At 38.5% G+C, this 24,138-nt stretch overlaps 1 protein-coding gene across 1 annotated transcript in view; it reads right to left on the bottom strand.

Annotated features, from left to right (window-relative positions):
* Positions 1-4,919, bottom strand: part of LOC136825534 (uncharacterized) — a 10,631-nt gene extending 5,712 nt beyond the window's left edge. The window contains exon 1 of the mRNA XM_067082108.1: positions 3,593-4,919. Within this exon, the coding sequence (XP_066938209.1) occupies positions 3,593-3,665 (73 nt within the window). The 5' untranslated portion in view covers positions 3,666-4,919. The remainder of the gene's footprint in view (positions 1-3,592) is intronic.
* Positions 4,920-24,138: the final 19,219 nt, after the last annotated feature.

Raw genomic sequence — 24,138 nt, 5'->3', positions numbered from 1 at the left:
ATTATTATTATTATTATTATTATTATTATCCGCTACTGGGACTTATTAGTTGCAGTGTTTGTTAAACTGAGATGGGCAACCAAGCCCATGTCTAGTTACACCGCTGTGAGAAAAGTGAAACGAACAGAAGATGACAAACCTTTCTTTTTTAGCTTGGAATCTGTTCAAGTATTCGAGAAGCTAATTCATCCGCGGCTGGTGCAACTAGAATGCATCCATAGAATGCATACTTCAACCAACGTCTCGCTTCCCCCTAAAAAAGAAAGGGGGGTGGGGACAAAAATCAGTCCATACCAGCACAGTTTCAAAATCTATAGCAATATCAGCAATGAACTCTTCTCTGGAGTAATACCTCACCTCCCTACAGCATTCTGTCGAAATTCGTCAATATCTTTTTCAGGTGGATAAACAGGCAGACAAACGTAAACGGGCCTGAGCCAACAAATAACCTCCGTGCAGCTATAGTAAGCACAGATACGCGAACGTTGTAAAGATAACTCTTTGCAGACTGCATATCAGCAACATTAGGGTCCATGAAACTCAACTAAGGTGGCGCAAAACAGTTGCGTCGAAGGGCCTGATGCGAGTATCAGAAGGATTAGTGAATTCCTAAAGCTTCTTTTCCAGGCGAAGTCAGCAGCAGTGAACGAAGAAAGAACTGACAAGACGCAAGGGATCTGGAGGATGCAAGGAGCCTTGGAAGATGCTTGGAATCAGGAAAGATGTAAGGAGTTTGTAAAGATGTTCGGAGCCTCAAACGATATATGGAATCTGGAAGGGTACAAGAAGCCTGGGAATATGCTTGGAATTATGCAAAGAGTCTGGAAAGACCCTGGGAACATAAGTGGAATCTGGAAGGATGCAAGGAGCTTGGGAAGATGCTTGGAATCAGGAAAGATGTAAAGAGTCTGTAAAGATGCTAGGAACCTGAGAAAATGAGTGGAATTTGGAAGGATGGAAGGAACCTGTGAAGACGTTTGGAATCAGGAAAGATATAAGGTGTCTGTAAATGCTAGGAGCCCGAGAGGATACGTGGAATGTTGAAGGATGGGAGGAGCCTGGGAAGACGTTTGGAATCAGGAAAGATGTAAGGTGTCTGTAAATGCTAGGAGCCTGAGAAGATACTTGGAATCTGGAATGATGCAAGGAGACTGGGAATACGCTTGGAATCAGGAAAGATGAAAAGAATCTGGAAAGATCCTAGGAGCCTGGGAATGAAAGTGGAATCTAGAAATGTGCAAGGAATCTGGAAGGATGCAAGGAGCCTGGGAAGATGCTTGGAATTAGGAAAGATGTAAGGAGTGTGGAAAGGTGTTATAAGCCTGGGAAGATACGTGGAATCTGGAGTGATGTAAGACGCAAGGTGTCTGGAAAGATGGAAAGTGTCGTGTCTGGGAAGATGTATGGAGCCAGTAAATATGCAAATATTTTGGAGAGGTGTATGAAACGTGACAAGTTGCGTACACGAGGAGAGATAAAAAGGGAATTCAAAACAACTCCTTGATCACTGGGTTTCCTCAGTCATGGAAGATGGTGATAATGTTTCTTTTGGAATCACCTACTCACTCGGTCTGTTGGTTTTTTAGCCTTATCTCGACCTCTCACGGTAGACTCCCAAGATCTGTTGCATGTTTATATGCACTGACTTTTGAGCCTAGGTACTGTCCCACGTCTGCAGAAATGAAAATTTCTCGTGAATTTTGCCTCGGGATGGCAAAATTAGGCAAATGGAAGAGGCGTTGTAAAGGTCTCCACGAAAGGGGTTCTACGAGTAAGGAACATCTGACTCGCGCCGTGTTCCGCTGGACACAATGAAAATAAAATCAAATATATAATGAAGTAAGTAGTTTTCTTTACATACAGACGTCAAGATGTTGACAACCTACTACTCTTTTCTAAGCTAAGGCCGAAGAGAATAAGAAGGGAAAAAACCAAAATGGGAAAGTTTTAACCCCAGAATGAAGCAAGAGAGAGTCAGCCTCTGAGGGAGGGAAGGTTCATAACAGCATGGGAAAATATAAGTATAAACACAAAGCAAAATCACTTGAATTTAAGGCTGAAAGATATATGTAACTAAAATCAACAAAAAATAAATAAATAAGTACATAAATAAATACGGCTTAACCAAAACCGCAAATTTCTGGATTAAATATACTGTAAATAAATATTTGAAGTTGTACTTCTTAATCATCAATGGTTGCCTTACCGTGCTATAGATAACTGGGACCCTCTAGAAATTAGATTTCTAAACTGGTATGAAAAAAGGGAAGAAACAGAAACGTTGAAAACATCACAGAACTCACGTTACGTGTCGTCTTCAATTAGATATTATTATTATTATTATTATTATTATTATTATTATTATTATTATTATTATTATTATTATTATTATTATTATTCACTTTTTGTTCATAAAAGCATTCTCGGCACTGCTTTACTGTTTGCGCGCTTTCTCGCAAGATGACGTATGGAAGATGTAACCAACCTTATTTTCCATCTCGAGTATTGTTATATTTTTACTCAATTAATTTTTGGGCAATGTTATCTCTCTGCCTTTATTCATCCAATCCTTCTAGTCTCGTCTCACATAGCAGTCCAACTTCTCTTATTATTCATTAGCTCCAGACCTCACCAAAGGACAAATCTTTCAGGCCAACTCTACGCGAGTCGAAAAATTAAGCTCCGTATAATTTAATATAGAATCATAAGCCCAATTATCTGAAGTAGTTTTAACTTTTTTAACATGCAGCTTTATTTCCAAGGGTCTGTGCTCACTGATGTCTACAACATTACTTGGCTGAACAAATAACATCACTCGCGTAAGCCTACATATTCACAGGGCAAACAAGTTAATCGTTGCTCTCATTTTAGTAGCCAATCTAATTCATTATGAATAAAAGTTTTCGGCTGAATTTTAACTGATGGAGGTTATACACATACATACACACACACACACACACACACACACACACACACATATATATATATATATATATATATATATATATATATATATATATATATATATATATATATATATATAGTATATATATTCCGGAAGTATTTTAACTAAGGAGGTTACATGTATGTATGTATGTGTATACATGCATATATATATATATATATATATATATATATATATATATATATATATATATATATATATATATATATATAGACAAAATCCACGAAGGAAAGAGAAAGACTGGAGTGCTGCACTCCAGTGTTTCTCTTTCCTTCGTGGATTTTGTCTTTATTTATATATTCATCACGTTCCATATTTTCCTGATTCAGTTATTCATACATACGTGTATATATATATACATATATATATGTATATATATATATATATATATATATATATATATATATATATATATATATATACTATATAATATGTACATATGCAATTACAGGCCAAATCATTCTAAAGATAATGACGTAATCAGCTCACATGATATCCTGCGCAATTGCCACTCAATTAAAAACCAGGTAAAATGAGAGCAAGAGTCGTTGCGCTTGAGGCCAAATAGCAACAAAACGAACACTACAGGGAGGAAGAAAAAAGAAGCAGAGACAGAGAGAGACTCACCAGCCGAGACAGAAACGACGAATATTGCGATGAGGACAGTTTTGATTCGCCAGGCCTCAACTTCGCCGCACATTGTGAAGGGCACCTGAAGGTTTCTTGGTAAACACTTTTTCTGGTCGTTGTTGTTGTTCTTCTTCTTTCGCTTTCGTTCGTTGCTTCAGTTTCCTACTTGCAAGTCTTCGATTTTCACTTTTCCACTCATTTCACTTGTCGTTACCTGTTGCTTTTCTTCTTTCTGTGCCTTATTCGGTTTTTTTCTGCTTTCGGACTTTCCACTTACTTGATGTATCTAAGCAAAATGCTCCTCCACTTGCTTTTGATTTTATTTGCTTGACAGAAGCTCCTCGCGGGTCAGTCGAATGTGTTTCAATGGAATCCACAAAAATCCAGTTTCTTGGTTGTCAAGCCGTTTGTACGGAAGGGAGATGGAACATCGGTTCTTCTAAACAGCGGCTGTCATTTTGAGAGCTCTTTCATGCAGAAGGGTAGGCAGACTTGAGTACTTTGTGTATTAGCTTGGATCTTCTTGTGCTTGGATCTCTTTGGGCTTGACTGACTCTGAAGAAGTGTGAAGCTTGTTCTGTAGTTGGTGTTGATCTTTTGTTCCTTACGGGGTTAAATATTTTTATTTTTCTCACTTGGCTTGAAAACTTGATGAATCCAAACAGACAACGGGTATGATAATGATGAAGATAGTGAGGGGAAGAGGAAGCGATGATGAGAGATTATTAATCAAACGAGATTGGTATGAATTTGTCGACGGCCGAGCAAGAGGAAGCAGTAAGAACGAGCTGCGAAAGGTTGAGGGCAAAGAAACAGAGATGATAATAAAAGGAAATTAAATTTTGTCTTCGGCGTTGACTCTGAGGATGAACTTTCTGAACTATTTCTGGAAGAGAGAAGACTCCGTTACTACGTTCCCTCGAGGAGAATGGTAATAACTATCGTCGTCCCCGTTGCATCGAGGTTCTGCATGGCGATGGCTTGGTGGAGGAGGAGCAGGAATTGTTAGGAGGGGCTGCTGCAGGAGTAGGGAGAAGCGAAGGGGATCGTAGGGGCCGACGGTGCTTGATCTGCTGCAACTCTTCAGCTACCCGGAGAAAGCAATCCTTTTGTTTTGGGTTTTCTTTTCAGTGGTTATCACGACTACCTCTCTTGATTTACTCCAATAGGTCGCGATGAAAGGTTCTCCTTTTATTTCAGGGGAGAGGAAGCGCGTTCGTACGTTTATCGTCCAGCCAAGAAGCAGAAAAACAGAGCGCGCTCGTCTGGAAAGTTATTGGCCAAAAATATTCCACCTTGCACTGTCGGCAGCCGCAGCCAGACTGGCTCTACCGGGGACACGCGAGCTGTTTTCTCTCCCTATCTCTGAGAGCCGGCAGTGGGCGGTCTGGTGGGTGGTGACCCTTCTACTGGGTGGTGGGATACCTGTCAGAGATTGAGAGAGAGAGAGAGAGGGAGACGGAGAGATCCTGCTCCCTAGTGAGAGTGTTGTTGTGATCAAAACTTCCCAACTGTTAGCTAACATGATTTCCGGTGTTGGCGGAGAAGAGTCTACCTGACTCAGTGTTGGTCGATTTGCCGGCAACACCTGTTGGGGACAATCATTTACCTTGTCGTATTCCTGCGAGAGCAACATAGCACCTTCCATACTACTTGGAAGCTGGACAGCCAAGATATCAAATACTTATTTCAGAACATCTGGAAAGTGGAAAATCTGAAGGCTAACCTTAGATCAGATCAGGTTCACTCATTCACTTCAGGATCTTAATGAAATTCATGAGGGTTTGTTTTTACATGTTTAATGGAGTATACGGATTCTCTCTCTCTCTCTCTCTCTCTCTCTCTCTCTCTCTCTCTCTCTCTCAACGATGCCAGTGGTACCTTCAAAGTTTAGTGACCTGTGGTATAGGTATATAATTTGCTCTTTTTGTGTGTCTACCTGTTTCCTTTGCTTGTCTATCCATATGTTTGCCCTTCCTTTCCCTCTGTACGTCTGTTTACCTGTCCCTAGTCCACGTTTTCTTGGACAGGTGCCGAAAAAGTCTCCACTATTTCCAAGCGGTCATGTAACTTCGACTCGCTGTCCAATGGCTGATGTTGACGTTAGCAGCTGCTCTCATTGTAAGCGGTGGTTATATTGAGGGTCTCTGCAACGTTGTTGCAAGTGCAGATATCCTTCACGACCCACCTCTTTGCAAAATAAATACTGGATGGATTACACGCACGTGCGTGCACACACACACACACAGACTGCATGAGCGCATTGCAGTCTCCCTACTTCCCTAAAGCCTTGACAATTCATCTCTTCTCCCACTCCCCAATCCCCACCTCCTGTAGTCTTCCCTTTGAATCCTTAGTGGTTACTCTCTCTCCCCACCCCCTTCTCTCTCTCTCTCTCTCTCTACCGACTCCATTACCCCCTCCCAACCTCCCAGACATCATAGTCACTCGGTCACTAACACAGCCACCAACCGTCGCAGGATCACGCACAAATTGAGCGATTCTACGCAACGACACATGTATACTCAGACTAGAGTTGGCGGAAAGCTTCTTCATCCTCTTTTTCTTTTTGAATTCACTTTCCTCAATTCTAAGATTCTAATGAGTCTAAGATAACTTCTTGCTATGCTGAGAGGCGTTAGAATGAACTGACAACTAAGTACGTTGTTTGGCAGCCTTACTGAACAGACGAAGATCGAGTCAGTGCTAGCAGTATTTTCTTGCGGGAAGATAAAGGTGAAACAAACACAGGTAAAAACATAAGCACAGGGAGGCGATGGCAAGACACATCTCTCTCTCTCTCTCTCTCTCTCTCTCTCTCTCTCTCTCTCTCTCTCTCTCTCTCTCTCTCTCTCTCTCTCGGCTTCTAATTCTCGTTGTGACCAATTTTCGCATGCACCAGGTTGCTAATGATTGTTGAGGTTTGCAGTATGACAAGGCAGGGACATTAACCTTATGTTAACGCCCGCTCTTTTATTCGGGCTCAGAACCAACACGATTGACTTGTTAAGATAATACGGAACTCACATGACGAGTGCTTTTAAATGTGTATCTACGTCAGAGGTTTATAAGCAATGAAGACTCAGCGTCATTTAGCTTGCTATACTTTTTTTCAGGTTTTATTTTTGTAGAAGTCGTGTTGGTGGTGGTAGTTTGTTGAGCTCAGGCTGGCTTTATGATAGCATGACTCCTTCACGTGCCAAAGAGAATAAAAGGCCTGGCGAGGCCTTTGGACTTAACCTCCCAACTGAGACAGGCCTCTTGGCAAGTTTAAGTTAATTACACTTAAATGTGTATGTATTTTAATAAAGATATTGCTATTCACTGAAAAAAACTTTCTCATGCAGCAAGCTGGAATGAAATACCCATAGGTTAAAAAGAAAAGGATCATAAAGGAAAAATAAATTGTAGGAATAATAATATTTATAACTGAGAACGTTCCAGCAAAGCTCATAATAAAAGAAAGAAAGAGAAACACAAAAGAGAGAGAGAGAGAGAGAGAGAGAGGTGAATAGCCCAATTTGCCTCTCCTCTCCCAGCACACGACTACTCAAACACCAAGTTAAATGACCTCAATACCTGGTTGCTCGACGACTACGTCTCTCGTTGGGGGCTAGGGGCTTGGAGGGGGTTTCAGCGGAAGGGGTGGGGCCGAAGGGGTTGAAGGAGGGTGGGATGTGTACTGCTTATGGAGGGAGAGAGAATATTACGGCAGCTATAAGACTTGTGGGTTTGCAGAATATAACCACTAGTAATGAGTTACAGTGGATAATGATGACCAATAGCTATAAATTGAATGCCTTGTTTTAAGGTTCGTTAGAATCAAGACTAACAGCGGGTATGCAGACTACCACGTCTGGCAATGCCAGGTGGGGGGAATTAACGTTAGTCTGTGAGCCCAGAGTAAGTAGGTGACTCCAGTGGGAATGAGAGCATATATATATATATATATATATATATATATATATATATATATATATATATATATATATATATATATATATATATATATAAATAAATATATGTATATATATATATATATATATATATATATATATATATATATATATATATATATATATATGTATATATATATACTATACATATATATATATATATTATATATATATATATGCATATATATGTATATATATATATATATATATATATATATATATATATATATATATATATACACTATGTATATATGCATGTGTATATGTATATATATATATATATATATATATATATATATATATATATATATAATATATATAAATATATATATATATATATATATATATATATATATATATATATATATATATATATATATATATATATAGTGACCTGTGTGTTGTTAAATCCTACGATTTAGAGGATTCCTAAATACTCAAGCAAGTCTGAGAATTCCATATTTCGTACAGATTCAGTCTCCTAGGATAATCCCAAGTTTTGGCAGTTTTTTTATTAAAACTTTAATTTTTTCTTAATCTTCCAGTATTCATAGTGATTAATCAAACTATTAGACAGATGGGAATTTCATGAGACAGGAACGCTAGAGCTGACATATTTATTTTTATTATTTTTTTGTATTTATTGATTTTTGCTCCTATTTGGAACTTTAGTCACCCACCATGGTCCTGTTGTGTTGTCAATTTTCGAATGTCTATCGTTCGAACTGTCGAGGTTATTCTGTGTCCAGTTCTGGGAAGAATTATATTTGCGGTGGCGAGTCCCCTGCGGTGGGTAGCAGCCAAGGATGAATAGGCCACGAGGGCTGCAATCTCATCCTGAAAACGAATTGCTGAGAACCGGAAGGTTAACACCCTCTCGAGCCACCCCTCGAAGGTGAAAATGCGTGTAGTTGAAAAAATAAGAAAATGAGGTTCCTGGTACTCAGGCCAATTATCTCCTCAAATCACTCGATCCATCAGCCACACCTTCTGTCTCGTCGTGTTTGTTTTGGCAGTTGTCTCGAGACGCGAAACCCAACTTGGCTGCTGCCAGTCCTTCCGTACGCTCCTATGACTTTGGATCTCATCTCGGAAAAAGCATCTTTTTCTTTACTGAGGTAATTTTCTTCAGATCTCGAGCTTTAACTCCCTACTTTTGTTCTGTTTAGGCTTTTTGGACCTTACTGTGACCCATTCTTGCCCACACCAGTCACCTTAAGTATGTTGCAAGTTTCAGTTATGGTCACTAGAAGTCCTTCTGCTTTGAACCAACGGATAGATATTTATATATATATATATATATATATATATATATATATATATATATATATATAAAATTTATATATATATATTATAATAATAATAATAATAATAATAATAATAATAATAATAATAATAATAATAATAATAATATGAAGCTTTTTTTTATTTTAAGGACTTCCATAACAATTATCATCCGGAAAAGAATAACTGAAAATAACTAAAATACTCTTCATAGAAGCTTCAGTGAATCTACCAGGTGTGTTGGAGATGAATGTCTGGAACAGAAAAAAAGCGGATTTCAATAGAATAACGAATGACAGAATAAAGAGTGAATACATGAATAACAATGGCTTTCTCACAGCCAACGGGAGCTTCCTGCATCACGTCCATCACTTTCCCCCCTGAGCACGGGTTTTGTAATGTTAATCACATTAGGAATGACTTCTCTATGCCTACAGTGACCATATGAACTTTGTAAAGCTTTAAAAAAAAAAAATCAGTCAACCAGTTAACGAGATTCGACCATTTAAAAGTGTGGGTTTGGCGTGTAGCTTCATTTCTTCGTCTGATTTGGTGGAGGGTGCAGGGTGTAGGGCCTACCATTGGTTTGTGTTAGGTATGTTGTCCATTCCAGGAGAAATCCTCCCAATGCTTGTGTTTATGTATTATTATACGAAACCTTATGTGCGTGTGTTTTTTAGGCTAATTTTAGTGCCTTTTATATAATTATTTGCAGTAACCGCAAACCATGGCCCAACAAGCCAGAGTGCCCTCGACATCTCTACACTGTCTGTGGAGAATGTATGTATGTAAAAGTAAGTTATGTACCAGTGATGTTTCGGTGTGTGTGTGTGTGTGTGTGTATATATATATATATATATATATATATATATATATATATATATATATATATATATACTATTATTAATATATTATATTATTATTATTATTTTATTATTATTTTTAATATTATTATTTTATTATTATTTTTTTTAATATTATCTTTATTATTATTATTATTATTATTATTATTATTGTTTTTATTACTATTCTAAATTCTTATATTTTATTATTATTATTATTATTTCTTTGTTTTCTCTGTACAACTGGCAGGGCACCTGAATTAAACTAGGCCGACAGGAGTAATAAGAGGAGGCGGAATTAATATTATTGCACAAATATTGGGAAGTACTTTTATTATTTTAGAAACTGTTAACTTTATTATTTTTTTCATTATTTGCAGGACTATTTTAGAAACTGTTAACTTAGGGCTATTACTTATTTTACCTTGCTAAGAACCAACTTTTTCAGAAATAAACTCCTCTTATTTATTTGCTGAGGACAGGGAGAACCCGGGAGAAATTCTCCCAGGGTTTGTGTTATAAGTTGAAAGCAACGATTTTCCGTGTTTTTACTAACGAAAATTACCCCTCTTTTGTATGTCTCCCATACAGCTTCGAGAAGAGGTAGAGAGCTGGGACTCCCACAGGCTATGCTCACAACACCAAAAAGTGTCATCCCCAATTTAGAAGTCTATAGCGGAAATGTTTTGTTTTTAGCAGATATTTATGTGGCATCATTTTTTCATAATTTTAATTAAGTATATTTTTTATGTACAAATTAAGTTTAATATTGCTCAAGTAAAATATGATGGTCTATATTTTCACAGTAAATTTATTAAGAAACATATTTTGTATGTGTGTTTTTTTTTAATGGGTATAATTCTCCTGGGGTTTGTATTAACGTTAGGGTAATATAGAGGTTGTCCTCTCAGTAAAATAAAATGAAATAAAAATAAGAGCAATCCGTTTAGGTATTCATGCTGGGCCGGAGAGTATTTATTTATTTTTTTTTATAAGAGCCATTGGTACTATTTCCATCCAGTCGTGAACCGAAATGCCATTATTCACTTAGCTGTTGACTTAATCTTTATAAGTACTGATTTTACCTTGCGGTATGTCGGGTCCACTTCAGTGGCAGTCATCTGAGATTTTAGTTCCCCATTCATAGTCCGTGGAGCAATATTTTTCATTCTTTTTTTTTCTATTGCTACTTTTATGGAGGGCGCTACAGCAAATAGGTTGCTCTTTGGAACTTTAGTTTCCATGAGCGTTTCTGTAGCGCGGTGTAAATTGTCGGAGTTGTTCAAGGCAGTAGTGATGAATAATAAGATGGATGAGATGAATGGTAAGAGCAAAGAGGATATTATAACTCCACTAATAGATAATTGGAATTCGAGAACAGACGTAGTCACGTTCAATATGCTGGCGAGCATTTTTGAAAATAGGGGTGGGTGCCGGATTTAATCTGCCAAAGGCAAAAGGCAATAAATAAATAGAACCAAATTATTATAAGTTAGCTATCAGCAGAGGAAAAGTGCACCTGAGCATCAAAAAGAAAAATGAAGTTCACATTGGTTTCGTGTTCATTAATATATTGAGAGCTGTACGCTACCGTGAGCTGAGCAAGCACTCGTAAGATCTCTCAACATTTTTTTTTTGAACACAGTCCATTGTAAGTGTTATCCCTGTACTAATAGTAGTGGTAATAATAATAATAAAAAAATAAAGCGTAATGTACGTCCATGTATGTTTTCTTTATTAACTCCCATATTCTACAGGTTATAAATTTAACTTTTTACAATTTTAGTTATTAGGAATAGAAAACAAACATATTTACCTTATCATCATTGAAAAAATGAACATTCCTCTTTATCATAGAGCAAAAAAATAAATAAATAGAACCATTGATAATTAAAAGAAAATTACTACATTGCATTTAAATCAAGTAACAAAAATATATTCTGAATTTCTAAAATACAAAATATAAGGCATTAGTATCACAATTCAGATCATCATCTGAGTTGCAATTGTGGCAAGTGTAAAATAAAAGTGAAGTGCTCCCTGAATGTTACATACTCTGCACTGGATCCACACTTCTCCTGCCTTACTTTTAGAAAATAGTTCTGTGCAAAAACACAGGCTGTCTTCAACTGAGCTTTGAATCAGCTCATCTTTTTTGTTTTTTTATTCAATTTCTTTTCAAGCACTTTTTTTTTTTTACTGATGTGTCAGTTAGAATACGTTTCCTCCTATTCAGCGAATTTTTTTCTGGCACAACCTTGAAGCTGTAAAGTCACTGTCTTCCCAGTTACTCCAGAAGAAGACGGTGTGGGTTCATTCCGCTCTCCAAGGTGATCAATTTTGGACTTCTCCATCAAGAACTTTTTAATTCCATTGTTGTCTGTCATATTACAAGGCTCTGTATCACGCTGATGACTGGTCTGAAGCCCTTGTGTCTCTTTTCGGACATCTCCCTGTGATCGATCTGTTACGAACACCCATAAAATCAGAATCTTGAAAAAGTCTGCATTAAAGGTGAAATTCCAGCATTCCTAAACCCACTGAAAACATTAGAATGAGTGACAGCAAAGAGGTAAACTTTGGAAAATACCAGGAATGTCATAGATGGTCATAGTTGATCCTATTACTAGTCAATCACGAATCACATGCGCTGTTAACACATTTCCCCAGAGGTCTATAAACACTAACATCCAGAGACTGGAACTTGTGAGAGCACTCATCTCATTATCCTTACAAAATTCCAGGAACAAAACGTAAATTATATAAATAAATAGACTTGTTATTTTTATCAAATAACGTGGAGCAAGTCGGCACGTGTGCCAACTTGCCCCATTTTTTTTTAGCCAACTTGCCCCACCCCTACCATTTGGTACAAAAACACTTACCAGTCCATACCAACAAACAATGAGTTATTAATTTTAATGGTATAGAATCTTTAAACAAAAGGGAAAACTATGCAAGAACTGAAAAAATATTCTTTCATGAATATAGATATTATAGCAAAAGCACAAAGATAACAAAATTTACTTACTACCGTCAAAATCAGGCTTTGTCTCATAAAGTCGAGCTCTTACGTCCAATCTCTATGGAATTTTGTTGGTAACTGAGGAACCACGGGGCAATTACACAGTGTATGTATTCGAGTCATCTATTGGTAAACATGAAAGTTATTTAGAGTGTTCAACTTACCCTGTAGCCAACTAGCCCCGGTCTCCCCTACTTGCCGTCGCCCAGCCCTGGCCGGGTGCGTTCTCTCTCCCCACGGAAAGTAGGTGCTTTGGTCGGACCTTTGAGAATTTGCTGTCGTGACTCGCGACTCTTTCTTATGTCATATATTACCCTCATTTTTTGATGGTTAGAGTAACTGTACGTACCAGAAACACTAATATATAACTGCCCCATTAGGCTCAGTCAAAGGCGAGACGGGAAAACAAAGATTAACACTATTTCATCGAGAGTTCTTCATAAATCTTTAACATTTTCCACCAACCTAAATCGTTGACCATTACATTATTCAAAATGATCACTAGTACTACTGTTGATAATAGTGAATATTATACCAGCTACAACTAACCCAAGACGAGGAAGGAAACGTAGATTCAAACTAACTCGAGGGAGAACGGGTCATGGCCTCACACCTGCTTCACCAGTGGTGTTGCAACAATGGCCTCAACACCAAGACACTGCAGGGGACGCCGGCTAAGGATCAGTCTGTTGTTAGTACAAGTGTACTGAGAATCTGCCTCATCACCTGGTCCCGTGGCGATAAAAGAAAAGTAAAAACAGGTGAGAGAGATTAAGTGCTTTAATTATGCAAGGGTTCCGTAGCAGACAATAACTGGACTACGTGGAATTTGGTGTTGTCCATTGTGCGGCCTTGGGAGGTAACGACTGAAGTAGATTTAACATTTTGATTTAATAATAATAATAATAATAATAATAATAATAATAATAATAATAATAAGTATGCAACAGTGTATAAAAGATATTCCGATAAGTATATTTTGCAATTTGATATACAGAAAACATTAGCTAGACTCATATGACGGCAAAAGGGGAGAGAGATAAACATTAATTGAATAGGTGATTGTAACGTACATGGCGTCACAATTATCAGAGTAACTGACGCCGAAAGAGAGAGAGAAGAAAACTACCAGTTCTAGAGGCCTTTAGAAAATAAGGTTGGTCCTCAAAAAATCTGATATCCTAATCTCATTCTGATTTGATAAGCTAATAGTTCTCTCTCTCTCTCTCTCTCTCTCTCTCGTCGGGTTAAGCAACATCACACTAACCTCACGAGTCAGGGATTCTGGGTTCGAATCCCAGGCTAGGACTGGGTGATCGGGCCGCGTTGCGTTAAACCCCATTGTATGTCTGTTGAACTGACCAGTAATCAGATATCGGGTCAGTCGGTTGTAGTGGATCACTGCCAGTAGATAGAAAGTGTAATAGACTTTGGTGATACATGATTCTAATTTTTATTATGCATGCGTACCTACACTCATACACACATACACACACACACATATATATATATATATATATATATATATATATATATATATATATATATATATATATATATGTGTGTGTGTGTGTGTGTGTGTGTGTGTGTGTGTGTGTGTGTGGATGTGTGTGTGGATGGGGTGTGTGTGTATATAATAAGATAAGGTAGGCCTCGACGATCATTTCTGCCTCAACTGAGCGGAACCATTCATTAGCAAAGATCAACAAAAGGAAAAGAAACCAAACGCGGTCTCTTCCCCTTCTCTTCCTGAACTCTCATCAAAATCATTTCCTGGCCGAGACAGAGCGACATTCTCAGTTCTGAGAAGGCAGGGAACAAATGGAGTTTTATAAAATGGAAATAAAGAACTCGAAAGCTAATTAATGTTAATAGCCGTGCAAAGGATAAATAAGATAGTAAATATTCGTATATATATATTAAACGTCAACAAATGTAAATCCTATTCCAAAATAAAAGATTAAGTTAAAAAATAAGAGCTGAAAAACGTTAAAAATAACATTTGATATATATAAAAACAAGCCCCGACCCATCAGACCAGGTAAGGATCAACTCTCAATACAGGTAAAAATCCTTGAGTATCAAAGGTCATTGAACTTCTCTTTGTTAGAAATGCTATACGAGGAAACAATGAACGCTCGCTTGCAATTAAGCTGATTAGGTGATACCTTCAATATATATATATATACCTATCAATATATATATATATATATATATATATATATATATATATATATATATATATATATATATATATATATATATATATTTATATCATATATATATCATATATAATCATACAAATGCCGCTTAATATCAAATTCAAGCTACCTCTGGAATATCCCCGATGGGGAATTTATCACCGAAGGGGAATTTATAAGTGATAAATGGATTGGTACTGCTCCTGAGGTAGTGTGATTTTGATATTAAGTGACATTTGTACCTTCATGATCATATATAAATCATGGTGTGATAAAAATATTTCATATATACATATATATATATTATATATATATATATATATATATATATATATATATATATATATATATATATATATATATATATATATATATATATATGATTTTCCTTGGTTTTCTGGATTTGTAAACACTTTAACAGGTCAGCAACGGAAGTTTAATCACTTGGCCTTGAAAATATGTCTTTACAGTTCAGGGAATCATAAAAGAAAAGAATAAAGGGATGTTTCATATGAGCTTAGGGCTCTACTTCATGAGGGAATGTTACGTAAACACTGGGGTTAACTAAAGTAATTGTATTTACAATAAAAGGATCAAAAGAAATGGAAAAATAAATAATATGGAGGCTTGCAAAACCTGGAGGTCTTCCTACTGGAGACTTGAATGGTCGCAACGCACAGCCCAAGAAGAGTCCACGGCAAATGGGTCCTTCTGCAAGAGAGATTTAGGGATTACACGCCAGTAAGGGGAAATAGAAAACATACTGATGGATCGAGACTGCAATGAGGGTGCCAAAGTCTCGAGGAATGAATGAACACTTAACACTGGAACACAAACACTTGAAATAGCACTGGGTAAAAGGGCACAATGGATACAGAGATATACTGGCACTCAATAAACAATTCTAAGGGTGAAATGTCGTGACTGAAAAGCCTTCACTTGTACTTTACCATGTGGGGAGTGGGTCTCTGGTGAAGAATGATGACGGGCGATCACACTCATGGCACTCTACACTAGTTCACATGGGAAGTCCATCCACGTGGTGATGGAGGAACTGGATCCAAGTCAGGAGGTTCAGGTGGTGATGGGAGGGGGTGGGGGACGGCCTCTCAGCATCTTGTAGCAATCTCCTGCATGAGTCTGGCTAACTGCAAAGATCTTCCTGTCCTGGCTCCTTTTAAGGCATCTGCTGAGGGTAGGGGCTCCGATGTCAGGCCTGTGAGGTGACCGTGCCCAAGATGTGTCATCTTCCAGGTGTCTTGACCATCTGCTTGCATATCCCCAGGTGCCCTGTGGAAAGACAATTCAGCGCAATCACTCTGCCTCATAGAATGGTTGTTTTAAGCAGCTTAGTACATTTAAGCGGCTTAGGGAGTGGCACTCAACATCTTATCCTTGCTGCCTTTTGACCGTGCCATCCAAATGTTTGTCCCAGGTAAAGGGAAGGGACAGTTCAGAATACTGATAAGTTTTATGTGTTGGTATCTGGGCTATGCAGTGACAAACCCACTCTTTAACATTCTGGGTTGGCTTTTAGCAACTTATGCAAATTATAATAGCTCCACGGAAGAAACATACCACCTTTATCTGGGTGCAAATGTTGATAACATTCTAAAATGGTTACATTTAGGGCTTTTTACGGCATATTAATCTTATTTGATTCTAAGAGCATGCAAATTATAAGTAATTAGCTCAAAATATTAATAATTAAATTACATATACATAACATACTAGATAACATCTAGTGTTTTACCTTCATTTGTGGCACTGGAGTGCAAATGTTGATAATCAGATCGAAGGTTCTTTAAAATAAACAAGCAATTGTACCTTAAAACATTATTTAGTTAAGTTACATTACAGTTAGGTTCAGAAACTAAACAGCACAAATAAATGATTCAGTAAGATATAAAACAGTAAACAAACTGAAAATATTACTTTACAAAATTTAATGAAACCACAAGGCATAATATTAATTTCATTTGATTCTAAGAGCATAATGAATTTTAAACATCCAAAGACTAAACTGATTATGAGGTCAAAACACGTAATTAACATTAAACGCACAAAAATGAGGTGTCAATAAAAATATTGAAAAATAATTAAATTACAAAGTCATTTCAAGATACACATGATGTCCTTAATTACAGGAACAGTAAACAGAGCCGACATGCAGTGCTGGCGTCCTCCTCCAGTACCGACGACCGTTTGCAGACTTTGACATCCTCCTCCATCTACGACGACCATGACAGCAAACGACAACATCTAGTGTTTGCCATGACCTGACTTTCAGGTAGATACTGGTGGGTCCTGGTGCCTGCTACGAACCTGACTGCTTGTCACTCGCAGGTACGAATACCTTGGACCAGTGGAACTGAGTGCCGAACCTGAGAAATGATTTGGGGAAGCAACTGCTTTCTCATCTAATGGCTTAATTTTCATCTAATGGCTTAATTTTCATTCAAAGGTTTCAAGGGGCTTCTACTGTACACGTAATTGAGCATGTTAAAACAGAAGGAGATGGGGGAGGAGGGTGGAATGAAGTTCCAGGGATTACAAGAAGGTATGGGAACATGCCACCACCATCTGGCTGGCAGGCCACGCCCCCTATGTTTAAGAAGTACTGGCTCAGATCAGCCTTTAACGGCTGTAGCCCTTGGATTTTCTTGCCCTGAGATGAGTTTTGGGCACTAGTAAGGCCCCGGGGTATTACTCGCTATGATGCCAGGATAGGGCATCGGCGATCTTGTTATCGGTGCCTTTGATGTGCTTGATTCTCCAGTTATAGTCCTGGAGGTCGAGGCACCACAGCATTAAATGTTTATTCTGATTTCTAAATGTAGTTAGATACCACAGGGGGTTATGATCAGTATACACCATTAGTGGGAGAGTGTGGTCAGCGTGGTATGACTCAAAGCGTTTCATCGCCAGTACCATTCCTAGCAATTCCTTTTCGATGGTACTATAATGGGTTTCTGCAGGTTTCAATTTCTTGGCGTAATATGCCACTGGGTGCCTAACTCCCTCTTTCTCCTGGAACATTACTGTTCCGATGCTGACATCGCTGGCATCTACTGCTAGGCAAAAGGGCCATTCGTAGTCGGGGTGTGCAGCACTGGCCTGGTGATTAAGATGGCCTTCAAATTATCATATGCCCTTTTGCACTCTTCCGTGTACCTGAAGGGCTGCTTTCCCCGGAAGAGGTTTGGGATGGGGGCAGCAGCATCCGCGAAGTTTGGAATAAATCTTCGGAAGTACTGAACCATTCCAATGGAGCGTTGGGCCTCCCGTTTGGTTCGTGGGTAGGCCATATTCCTTATAGCTTCTATATTTTTCTGTTTTGACACTAGTCACCCATTTCCTACTTGATGGCCCAAATACGCAATTTCCTCGACTCCAAAGTGGCACTTTTTCAGGTTAATTACTAAATTGGCTTTTCCCAGGGCAGTCAAACTTTGCTCTAATATCTCTAACTGCTCTTTCCAGGTGCTGGCGCAGGTGACGATGTCGTCCAAGTATACCACACCGTTCTTTATGCCTGCCAGTACCTCATTCATCAGACATTGGAAACAGCTGGGAGCATTTTTTAAACCGAATGGCATAACTAGGCATTGATAGATTCTGCTAGGAGTTATGAATGCTGTCTGAGGGCGCGACTCCTCGGACAGCGGGACTTGCCATAGCCCTTCTCCAAGTCAATCTTGCTTAGATAGGGGCGCTCCCCAGGCTATCTAAGCAAGCCTCAATCTGGGGAAGGGGGTAAGGTTCCGACTCTGTTGCTTTATTCAATTTTTGGTAGTCGACGCAAAGTCGATCTCCACCACCCTCCTTTGGTACTAGAACTACTGGGGAAGGCCAGGGGCTGCGGCTATGTTCTATAAGGCTGAGATCGAGTTGGAGCTTGACCTGCTCCTCGATCCTATGGGCCTTATCCGGGTTGACCCGGCAGTATCCCTAAGGTATGGGTTTTACACCCTCTCTGATATTTATTGAATGTTGGAGAACATCTGTGCAACCCAGGGTGTCCCGGATGACATGAGAGTGATGAGTCAATATCTGTTGGATATCCTCCCGGTGGGCGGCAGCGAGACCGGGAGTAATTTCTTCTATATTCTCGAGTATTTCCGAATTGGTAGTGGGTGTGTGGGTCAAGGCAGCAGTGCCAACTACTGCCCCAAGAGTTGGTGGGTCATCTTCGGGTGCTTCCTCACTATGGGCTTGGTAAGGTTTTAGGAGGTTTATATGTAGCCATTTGGCCCTCCTTTTTCCGCAGTCTACGAGATAATTTAGGTCCCTGTGCTTTCCCAAGATTTTGTGGGGGCCTGAGAAGTGGGTCTCGAGGGGTTTCGTGGCACCCGTCTGAAGGACTAGGACCTGATCTCCCATCTCAAAGGAGCGAGAGTGGGCTGTTTGGTTGAATTCTATTTTCACCCTATCTTGGGTGGCCGCCTCTGTGGCCTGGGCCACTGCCCAAGCTGGCCGAAGGCTCTTTTGCATACTAGGCAATTCTTCCACCCAATCCGTGTGAGTGGGGTCCGCCCACTCATCATAAAGTATATCGAGGGGAGCCCGGGTGGAGTGAGCATATAGCAGCTTGTAGGGGCTATACCCTGTGGTTTCAGAGGGAGCATGGCTGGTGGCAAAAAGGGCATATGGAAGGTTGTCCTCCCACAAGCCACCTCCCTCGTGTTCCAATTTCTTGAGCGTCGTGGATAAGGACTGGTGGAATCTTTCAATTTTCCCTTGGCTCTCGGGATGGTAGGGCATCGAGTGTAAATGTTTTATTCCATGACTGGCCATGCCGTTACAGAGCTCTTTTGACATGAAGTGTCGACCCTGGTCTGTTTGTATAGTGGCAGGGAACCTGAACCAACAAAAGAACTTCACTAGGGCCTTCACCGCACTCTTCGAGCTTTCGCTCCTCACCGGAATTGCCTCTGGATAACGGGTAAAGCGATCTATGATGGTGAGGCAATGGGTGTTTCCTGATTTGCTTTTCATTCTCCCCTGCGGAGTAAAATAATCGATGGCAACGTCCCTGAAGGAGACACCGGTGGAGGGAACATTCCAGAGTGGGGGCCTTCGGTACTACCTTATTAGGGTTTCCCAACACTTGACAGGTCAGGCAGGAGGCAACGAATTGTTTCACACTTTTCCGGAGTCTGGGCCAGTGGAATTTGCTGTCAACGGCATGAGCAGTTCGTTGTGCATGCGACACCGAAGTGCCAACTGATGCCGTCATGGGCTAAACTCAGCATGTCTTTTTGCAGGGCCAGGGGCACTACCACAAGCTTATTTTGCACCTGGGGCGGCTCATTGGGCTCCTGGGTTACCTTGTACAAGAGATCAGCCTCCATAAGGGCTTTAGCTATCGAACTGGTAGCAAACTTGCTAATCCTGAACTTTCCAGCATCAGGCAGCACGCCAATAAATGCAAACATAACATACAAAACAAAGATTTTGAAATATTGGGATGGACACCGAATGGCAGACTACTGACAGTCCAATTAAACAACTTGTTCCTCAATTGAACATGCAGTCTTCCTCGACAACTCTTTACCTTACGTGAGCTGTTGCCTTTTGTCATTTCTGGTTAGTTCCTTTTGACTTTCGTCCTTCCTTCCTCTCTTGATGGTTGTTTCTGCTACAACTAGTTTTAATTTTGCTATATATAATGTTTTATGTCTTGTATTTGTATTTTAGTGCTTTTAATGTTAATTTTATTGTTTTTTTGTCTTGATAGCTTGAAAATGAAACCTTTGTGTTTTGAAATGCTAAAATCTTTAGAATTTCACGTCTCAATAAATGTTTTTAAGGACCACCTGAGATGTACTTGCTCCTTCAACTGTATTATATATATATATATATATATATATATATATATATATATATATATATATATATATATATATATATATATATATATATATATATATATATATATATATATATATATATATATATATATATATATATATATATATATATATATATATATATATATATATATATATATATATATATATATATATATATATATATATATATATATATATGATATATATATATAGGATATATATATAGGTCTCTCAGGTATATAGCATATATATATATGTTTTTATTTCCATATAGATATATAGATATATATATATATATATAGTCAGAAATATATATATTATATTCCACATATGATATTGTGTATTGATGATTTATATATATATATATATATATATATATATATATATATATATATTATATATATATATATATATATATATATATATATATATATATATATATATATATATATATATATATATATATATATATATATATATATATATATATATATATATATATATATATATATATATATTATTGACAGAAGGAAACTTCTTTCCAAGCAACCTCACCCGTTTTACATCCGTAACATAACAGAGAGGGAAATAAAATTCATTTCATTTGTTTTAATTACTAGAACTGTGGGTTTTTGCCCTTGTCAACTCTCTCATTCATTCTCAAAATGGTTAATGCTTTAATTCTTCTCTCTGTTCAAAATGACTGCCTAAGGCCTTGTTTCCAGGTGACCTTCGAAGACGCCTTCCTAGATAGCGTCAAACAATGGGCTAGGGAGGAGCCAAAAAAGAGAAAGTTGGGGCTGCACCCCCTCAGCCATGGTAACCTCTCCACGAGGCCTGACTGGATGCCGTGTGCTCGCTATAGAAAATGAGGCAAAAATTGACCTTTTGCGCCTTCTATCTGGATGCCCAGGCGTAACCCCCTGAGATTAGAAATAGGTAATGCAACAGCAGTCGAGAGAGAGAAGCACTCAGAACTCCACCAAGGACAGATGTCCTTGCCTTTGCCTGTCCCTTGTACCCTCCATGTGTTCAACCCCGAGGTTTGAACCAGTATACTTTTGTCGTGGCATCCCCTTAATTCCCTCCTCCAGTGTCGGCGCCCTATTGTGAATGAGGACACATCATCTTGATGAAAGTAATGTTTCTTAGTCAGTCACGATTCCTGTTATTTCTGTCTGATTTATTTTCCATTTCCATTGTGCGATCACCTTCAGTAATTGTGTTGGAGCATCAAGTGTTAATGTAGTTATGCATTTAGTGTTGAACTGAGTTATTTGGCACCATCTGTGCATTCCCTCAGTTCCCTTTGAGCGTCTTATTATTCTTGCAAGTAACCGTCTTGCATATTTTATGGATCATCCCTGGCTGTGGAACCACTTGGCTCTGTCCCATGTGCAGTGGCCTTATGCCACCCCTCAATCTACCCCTCTGTGATGTTCCTGTTATGAAGACATCATCAGCATAGAATATTTCTCCTATGTAGGTGCCATGCATTTAGTAGGCCCTTATTATTACCTGCCCAGTAATTTGTCATTCTTCTGATCTGTTTATTATGTAAATATAATTAATTTAGAGAACCTTTGAGTTTACATAATCGTCCCTCACATGAAGAAAGTCCCAGGCCACAGATTTCCCCCTTGATTTATTTGTCTACAGAGTTGCCTTAATCAGTCTATTTAGTCAGATGTTTTAATGAAATACAGTAGATTCCTGGATAATGTAAAGATCTCCCTGCGCTTATCTGTTGCCACCTAGAATCAAGTAAGTATCTAAGGTATATTCATAGCAATTGGCATACCTTCCCAGCATGTGTGCAAGTTGCAATAGCAACTTAATAGCAGAATAGCAACTGCTAAGATGGTCCTCATGGTTAGAGACGACCCTGGTATCATAACCCCCTCCATTCTAAGCACATGACTGGAGCCAGTTCCACAGCATAAGTACATGTCAAAATGTTTTGTTTAGGTTTATGCTAGTTGCAAAAAGTGACTGCAATCAGTGTTAGGTAATTAATAGACCACGTTCATGCCAATTTATTTCATGAAAAGAGAGAGCGTATTAACCTTTCCATGAGTTTTTTGTGCTATCGCATGTTAGCTGCATGTTTTAAGAATAGGAAGCTGGGGAGCAACTTTGTCAAAGAGTAAATAAAAAGGAATAGAGCCTTATTCCTCCATCCACATGATAAGAACAATTTGAAAGTCCCGAGCTTCCAGATAGGCACACTGTAGGGGACCACCAAGGCTTTGACTCCAGTTATTTTTCTCTCGCTCTCTTTCTCTCTCTCTCTCTCTCTCTCTCTCTCTCTCTCTGATCAATAGGAAAATCTAGGAAGTATTTAGGAATCTAAATTTCCGCTCTCAAGACGAGAGAATAGTAATTCCAACCAGGAATATGTAATTCCAGACCACGTGGCCCCATCCCTAACCATCCACCATCTTCAATTCTGAGTTCCGTTGGGAATCCCATTGTTGTAAACAACTCACACACAGCGCTCATATATAAATCCCTTTCTTACGTTCACTAATTTTTATCCATATGTCCGTGCACCTTGCCGCATTTTTGAGAGTAAAAATTTCAATTCTTTAATTGAGTCGGATGCTCCTTAGCGAGACCATAGTATTCCTGTAAATTTATTTATTGAAGAATATCTGCGAGAATTTCCTCTTGCATTCATCATTGTCGGGCTCTCCCAAGTGTGGGAAAAAGGGGTTGCCCAGGCAAGCCAGACAAGTGGTCAAGAGTAGCCCTGACTCATTTGTTGATGGCAGATGTCACGAGACTAGAGGCAGACGTAACCATTAGTACATGTGTGAGCTAAGATTTGTTTCGATAACGGAGAATAACAATTTCTTCCTTCCCTATTCCTATCCTCTCGGCAGTTCGAACTGCCCTTTGCATGTTAAGATTAGCATTTTGTCTTATCCGAGTGGGCTGGAGATTTTAATATTCGATAGGATCGATGTACTGTTCTCATCATGCTACATTTAAATTATCCTGACAGCTCAAGGAAAATTTCCTTTACACTCCATAAGTGTATAACCCCATAAGCCTTTTATTAGTTCTGCAGTGTCTATCCGCAAATAAAAATATACGTAAGGGCTTACGTTAGCTTGGGCTAATTTTTGTTCATTAAGAACCATTGAGTCTTTCAGACACCCTGGAATTTGAGTCTTATTTAGACATAATAATCTTTGTTCATTAAGAACCATTGAGTCTTTCAGACACCCTGAAGTTTGAGTCTTAGTCAGACGCATTAACTTTCGTTCCTTATGAACATTTGAGTCTTTCAGACACCCTGAGATTCGAGTCTTGTTCAGATATATTGATTTACGTTCATTATGAACAGTTGAGTCTTTCAGACACCCTGAATTTTG

This window comes from Macrobrachium rosenbergii, chromosome 37, assembly GCF_040412425.1.
Source record: "Macrobrachium rosenbergii isolate ZJJX-2024 chromosome 37, ASM4041242v1, whole genome shotgun sequence".
NCBI lineage: Eukaryota > Metazoa > Arthropoda > Malacostraca > Decapoda > Palaemonidae > Macrobrachium > Macrobrachium rosenbergii.
This window is presented reverse-complemented; position numbering and strand designations above follow the sequence as displayed.